A 7,560-nucleotide genomic window follows, 5' to 3' on the forward strand; every position below is an offset into this window, starting at 1 on the left:
AAAATTGATTTAACCACCCGTTGAAGTTGCGTTAAAGGGAGGCAGGGAAGAGAGACGAACGTCCAGCTGAACGTCTACCTGGGCTTGCACCGCACCACAGTCAGCTGTCCGCTCCGGCGGCCCCCAAACGTCTGAAAAGAGGCGCCCGAGGGACACGACTCGAGCGATCCCTCGGGGTTAGGGGCCCTGACCGTAGGGAGAAGCCTCAGCTGTTTGCCGATGGAAGCCCTACCGCCGTCTTTTTACAGCCTCGTCTAGGCCGTGCGTTCCGCGTCGCAACACAGAAACGCCTCGAGCTGTTACTGGATACAGTCGTGTATGGTAATACGCGGCTGATATGCTCGAACGGTAATATGGTAATACCTCGCACGGTCGAGGGTGTTCGATCTTTCACTCTGGCCAGAGAGAGAAAGAGAGAGATGAAGAGAAGGAGAGAGAAATAAAGGGCACGGTTGGAGAAAGGCTTGGTGGCGCGACGAGAGGAAGGCAAGGAGCAAGGAGGAGGAGGAACGAAGGACCATACGTGGAGGATCTGTACTGTAGATCGTATTTCGAGGGCAGGACACGCTCGAAACCTGGCGGAACGAAACCACGTGCTTCCTCGGTTCGGCGCGCGTTTAGGAGAGGATGCAGGGGGGCGGGTGGAGCGGGTAGCGTGACTACGGTGGCGAGGTTATCGTTGGAGGAGGAGAGGTATGGCCAGAGTTCATCGTTCTGCCAACCGGATCCGAAAATTTACAATGTTTGTGTTAAATATATATTTTTTTCTTTTTTTTAGAATCCTTTCGATACGCTTCGAAAGTTACTCGCTGGAGGAATAAGGTAACGGTTAAGAGAAGAAGAGTTGGCAGTTTGAGAAAGGTATATATATGTCTCGGAAATAAAATAATACTTTTTCTTTCCCGCTCTTTTCATTGCTCAATGTGTTTCATAATTACTTTCGAGGAATAAGCAGATGGAGAGTGATTCGTTTGTCTAAATAATATTTTATTCGTTTCTTTTTTTCTTTCTTTCTTTTTTTCTAATATCCCTTTCGGTGCGTTTCAAAGTTCCGAGGAAATGAATAATGGTTAAGGAGAAGAGTGATCGTTCGAAGGAAGGTGTCTTTAATTAAAACGGTAATGTCGCGGTTGAACGTTGGTTGAAATGGCCGTAGCTGGAACAACGATGCTACTAACGAACCTGTTACGCTTCGAGTGTTTCTCCACAACGAGAGAGTTAGTTACGAAACCCCGGACGGGGATCTGGAGATAGAGATTTTCTCCTCGCGAAATTTTGCAATACCGTACAGATACAACGTAGATTTCTATTATTATCATACCAAAGCAATCGAATTATTTTATAAAATAAATGAAGATATTCAAATTAATCGATCCTCTCCGATTTTATTCATCAGTTCAAATATTATTCAGCTCTGAAACAATCTCGAGCATGATATATTTTCCGACCACGAACTATCCTCAAATCCGACGAGAATTCACTTTCGAGCAATCGAATTATCTTATAAAATAAATGAAGATATTCAAATTAATCGATCCTCTCCGATTTTATTCATCAGTTCAAATATTATTCATCTCTGAAACAATCTCGAAATATATATTTCTTCTCTCCCCATTATATATTTTCCGACCACGAACTATCCTCAAATCCGACACGAGAATTCACTTTCGAGCAATCGAATTATCTTATAAAATAAATGAAGATATTCAAATTAATCGATCCTCTCCGATTTTATTCATCAGTTCAAATATTATTCATCTCTGAAACAATCTCGAAATATATATTTCTTCTCTCCCCATTATATATTTTCCGACCACGAACTATCCTCAAATCCGACACGAGAATTCACTTTCGAGCAATCGAATTATCTTATAAAATAAATGAAGATATTTAAATGAATCGATCCTCCCCGATTTTATTCATCAGTTCGTTCAAATATTATTCATCTCTAAAACAATCTCGAGCATGATATATTTTCTTCTCTCCCATTATATATTTTCCGACCACGAACTATCCTCAAATCCGACGAGAATTCACTTTCGAACAATCGAATTATCTTATAAAATAAATGAAGATATTCAAATGAATCGATCCTCTCCGATTTTATTCATCAGTTCAAATATTATTCATCTTTGAAACAATCTCGAGCATGATATATTTTCTTCTCTCCCCATTATATATTTTCCGACCACGAACTATCAAATCCGACACGAGAATTCACTTTCGAGACGAACAACAATAGCGTAGAGATCCTTCCTCCTCGCTTAGATTAACTGCAACGGGATCAACTTCCCCGATAATTATTATATCCCTTGTCTTGTTGCGAGGAGTGGCGGTTTTACACGACGGAAGCTGTGATTCCTTCCTTATCCTTCCCAAGCTCGAGAGAGAGAGAGAGAGAGAGAAAACGGAACAAGGGATTCTTTGTGGAGGATCGAGGAGGCATGAGCGTCGGGCTAATCCTTCGTCCTCCTCAGGTGAAACTCGCTTTCGGCGACGACGGTCCGTTTCCCACGGTACGCCAGGTAACCCGGAGCGTTTTCCCCGTAATGTGGGTCTCCACGATACATCTCTCCCATCCCCTCGCTTCCCCCTTCTTCTTCATCCCTCTTCTCTTCTCTCTCTCTCTCTTTCCTCACCCCTCTCCGCTCATTCCTCGAGCCTCCTCCTCCTCCTCCTCCCATCCGACATTCTTATCTTTCCGCCTCGGAATCTTATGGTTCTCTTATGGTGCTTGCGGCGATGGGATTTCGAAACGCTTGGTGTTAATAGATTCGAAGGGGTGATGAACGTAAAATCTGGTACACAAAAGTGTCGGTTTACGTTGGGGATGCGAGAGAAACTCTGTGTTGACTTGAATGGCTCGCGAGTAATTGAAGTTATTGATATTTTTGTGTTTGTTTTCATCTGTATCTGAATTTGTTTCAAAAATTCTTGAAGATAAGTAAGAAGAGAAGCGTTGGATGAAATAAAACACCAGTTTCTTTCATTTTCGTATCATATAAAGTTACTTAGATTTATCTGTAGATAAAAAGAATCGAATCTTCCTCGAGATTGTAATAATAATTTTCCAGAAAGAAATAATGGTAATTTTTTTCAGGTTACAGGAAGTACAGTTCTAGGTATGGCAGGAAGAAAGAAAGGACCGCGGGGGGGAAAAACACGCCAATCGAAGTTACGTCGGTGATGCGTTCGCATCGGCGAATGGAATGTTAATAAGACGGATCCACGAGAATAGGCGAATAGGGAAAGGTTCGAAACTGGCGAGAGTTTGGAAGAGGAAGGCCGCCCGTTCCGTGCACTTTGAACGCATTGTGCACGAACCGTGCTCTCCCTTCGACGATTCTTTGCCTCGGATAATAAAGACGCTTCCCAAAGACGTGGCTCGCGTCCAGAGAAATATTTCTACGATCTGGTGTGGAGGGCCAATAGAGTACCACGAGATCCAATGGAATGTTATGTAAGTGTTGTTATTTGCAGGATAAATTAGAATTTTTTTTTAAGATTATTCGTGAAAAAATGAAGATTTAAAGCGCGTACATTTTTGGAAAAATTAAATGTACCATCTGGAATGTACTTTTCTTTCTCAGATTCTAGATCTGATAGAGAAGTAATTGTTATTTGTATTTTAATTGTTCAATTTTTAAAATACAATATCTATCGTGAGGTTTCGATGTAAATGCAAATAGAATAAGTGTAAGAAATGACAAATGAGTTTAGATGGAAAATTCGTTGAATCTATTGGCTCCGTTGAATTATTTTAAAATTCGAAGATAAGTTATCGAAAAAAAAGGTGAACAAGTCGATTGCGCAAAGAGTTCAGATACGACGTTAAAATTGTTCGAGAGAAAACGAAATGTTTCATTGTGTCTTTTATTGATTCTGCCTAAACATTACACCTGTGTTAAAAGTGAAATCGACGACCTGAAAAGTTTACGTGTGTATTATTCTAAGATCTTCAAACCTGTTCCTTTTCTCTTTTTATTTCTTTCTTTCTTTCTTTCTTTTTTTTTTTTCTCTCACAAAAGAAACTGTTTATCAAAATTATTCTCGAATTTTTATTTTTTTTGAAATAAATAGGACTGGAAAAAATTAAATTGTCGAATAAAAAATACTAATAAAAATAGCTAAAGTTTTATTATATCTCAAAAATATTATAGGCTAATATTAAATTAAAATATGACAAAATTTTGTAAAATTTTGAAAAATAGAATTTTTGAAGAAGTTAGAATTCAAAAAAAATTTAAGTTAAGCTTATTTTTTTATATCGATAAAAATTTTGAAAAATGATTTACTGTTTCTTTCTTTTTAAATTCCAATGTTTACCTATTCTATGCAAATATAATTACCGTATAAAATAATATTCAGTTTTATAATTGGATTCAATTTATTTTACCGAGGTATGGATTTATATATCTTTGAAAAGTTTCACGTGTATTTAATTTAGTTTTTATTAAATCAATCCTCGATGCACGATAACGAAGAGGGAATGATTTTGTGAGATGAAAAAGTAATTGACGTTTCGTGTATAACACGAAACACAATGGTGAATTCTAATTGAAGTCTATCGCGCAGAAGTAATCAATTCTTTTAATAAATCGAATAGACGAATTTCGAGAACGAGAAAATATTTTTCCCGGATAATAAATTATTTTTTATTTTAATTAATTAGATCGTAATTGATAATGATTCAAGGAATAATTGAAGTAGAATTTTAGTACATTTAATGATTTCCGTATCGTAATTTCTGAATCGAATTGAATTTGATTTTTATTTCATATATCCGATAATTTTGAAAAAAATATTATAGAATTAGAGAATAAAATTGTAATATTCTGATCATAATTATACTGTAACTATTAAATTATTCTATAAAATGTATTCTTATATTTATTCCAAAATAAAAAAAAAAAAACTACAGTCAAAAAAATAATTCGCACAAAAAATCACAAGAATCCCAATATTAAAAAATATCAAAATTTCTATCCAAATAAAAATTCAATCAATCTTGGTTACTGTCTATCTATCTCGCTTACTTGTTATCTAATTTACCTTATTTACCTAAAATTCGACGTGAACTTTCCGGATAACCTTAACACGCTATCTCATCGCCAAAATACAGATCAACAGTTAACACTCGACTTTACGACGCGACGTTTAAAGCTTCCTCTCGATAAAGAATAACCGTGCACGAAACACAAACTGAAGTGATACTTAACTTCAAAGCTGTTCGAGCGCGTATAGGATATCTATACAACGTTTACGTGTAACATAAAGTATCGCTTATCGTTCGGCACAAATCAAATATTTCGATATCGTCAGGTCAGGATGAATGAATGTTTCGCGGTTGAATGAACCTCAAAATTATCTCACGACCGATTCACTTTCGATTTAAATATATTCCGCGAATCTCGAGAATTCATCGAACTAACGTTTCTTATATCTTTCAGATAAAAATAAATAAATAAATTTCCTAAATATTGAATATTCGAATATGACAAAAGATTATTACATACGTTATAATAGATGAGAAAAAATCGTTGTTCGAAAATTCGTTTCATTGAATTCTTTAAAATTAATATCATGTTCTAAAACGTTTAACCTTTTATACACCGACATTCAACCGGCTTCAATCTCGCACAACGAGCCGCTTGTGCGTTGCATCGATAAGGCGGTGAGCGGAAATGCAGAAGCGAGCGAAGGTATAAGCAAGTGGGTAGGTACTCACGGACTGGTACTTTCTTCGGGTCGACGGTGGCGAGACGCTCCTCGACCTTGTCTATCCTTTGGCGCAGATTGCTGCTCCGATCGGCAACAGCGGTCAACTCGGCAGTCAGTTCCGCAAAGATGTCCTCGGCGATGGTGAGCAGCGAGGCGAGTTGCTTCAACGAGGTGGTCAGCGCGCCGTTCGCCACCGCCTCCAATTCGGCGCCCACCGGCCAACCCTGGGCAGTCGATCCCTCCGGCACGTGTCCGCGGCACAAGAAACGCGGCTCCACTCTTCGTAGCACGAACGGCATGATTTCTCAAACCCGAAATCAAGTCGGCACATTCACACATAACACTGGAACCCGAAAGAATAGGATTTGGAACACTCGAACGCCGAGACCGACACCACCGGTCAACCGTCACAAGTTCGCGACGCTTATGAAACGATCGTTCCCGCCAGTGATCCAACCGAGAGAGGGACATCTGGCGGTTATTAAAAACCGGACTCTTTCCGATGAATATCGCGGCTCCATCTTCGATACTTTTTATTTTAAATAAGATAATTCTCTACAGGCACTTTACACTTAATTATAGATAAAAGACACTGTTCTTCCATTCACTTCCGAATCATCGTTCGAATCTCTTTTTTCCCGAATCGCATTCTTTGGATATAACGATACGAATTCCTTGGCGAAATTAACGCGAGTTAATTATTTAAACGAGAACCGAATCGTTTTCGAATGGCAATAACTACTATCGACGTACGTTTTCGGGTAAAGTTTTGATTACGAGTGTCATACTGCTAGGAGATCCTTGCGAAAGGAAAGAAAGACGACGAACAACACGTCCGTACGACGCGACGACGGTACACGAAGTGCCGGCCGGTCTGCCGCCGTGTCGCCGACCGTTCTCTGGTACACTCCCATTCATTTCGAACGCGCCGATGGCGCCTTTTGCGACGCTTCGTATCAGCCATCTTCAGTAATTTTCTTATACTAACGAGATCTAACGAGCGAGATCGATAAAATAGTTAGGAAAATTTTTTTTATCGATATACGATAATGTCCACGGAAAATAATGATTTTTTTTTTTTAAAATAAACAAATCGCTTATAATTTTAAATTTAAAATCAAAACTTTCAATTTACTTTAAATCTAAATAAATTAAACTAACTATAAAATAAATTTTAGCACCAGCTATAGTTATCGAGTAAGAAAAGATCACGTCGGTTATGAAGTACGGAATAAACACGACATCTTACGGAATTTTATCTCATTGTTCTGAAATACCGACCTCGACAAAAGCACACTTTCCCATATGTTTTCCACAATTTCTATGATATAATCAATATAAAAACTATATATATTTTATCTTTGAAAAATATCTATATACATGTTAAGAAAAAATTCTCAAGATCTATTTTATCTATTCTTTTTTATGCAAAAAAATTTATTTAAAATCAATGATAAATTTTCCTTCTAATGTAAAATTGCAAAATGTTCAATCATTGTTACAACAAACAGCAAAAGAAATTCTAAGAAAAATCAGGACAATCTAAACCTAAAATTAAATTATTTTATAATAATAATCTCTAATAATAATTATCTCTAATAATTCTATATAAAATTTTACAGATTATGTATGTATCGATATTTTATACATTCATTATCATGAAAATATAAAATATTGATAATTATGAAATTAAAGAACCAAAGAAAATGAAATATATTCTACACAGAGTTAAATATATTTTATATTAACCACCACCACTTTTAGTATCAATATTATTAACACATCTCATGTATCATGCATTTATATTTTAAGCAATATTTTTATATATTATATAAAACA

General features: G+C 37.0%; 1 protein-coding gene across 1 annotated transcript in view; it reads right to left on the reverse strand.

The window, feature by feature from the left end:
• Positions 1-6,602, reverse strand: part of LOC724518 (serine-rich adhesin for platelets) — a 114,726-nt gene extending 108,124 nt beyond the window's left edge. The window contains exon 1 of the mRNA XM_026441673.1: positions 5,729-6,602. Coding sequence (XP_026297458.1) covers positions 5,729-6,020 — 292 coding nt within the window. The 5' untranslated portion in view covers positions 6,021-6,602. The remainder of the gene's footprint in view (positions 1-5,728) is intronic.
• Between the last annotated feature and the right edge of the window lie 958 nt (positions 6,603-7,560).

The sequence above is a fragment of the Apis mellifera genome, linkage group LG7 (genome assembly GCF_003254395.2).
Source record: "Apis mellifera strain DH4 linkage group LG7, Amel_HAv3.1, whole genome shotgun sequence".
In the NCBI taxonomy this organism is placed as follows: Eukaryota; Metazoa; Arthropoda; class Insecta; order Hymenoptera; family Apidae; genus Apis; species Apis mellifera.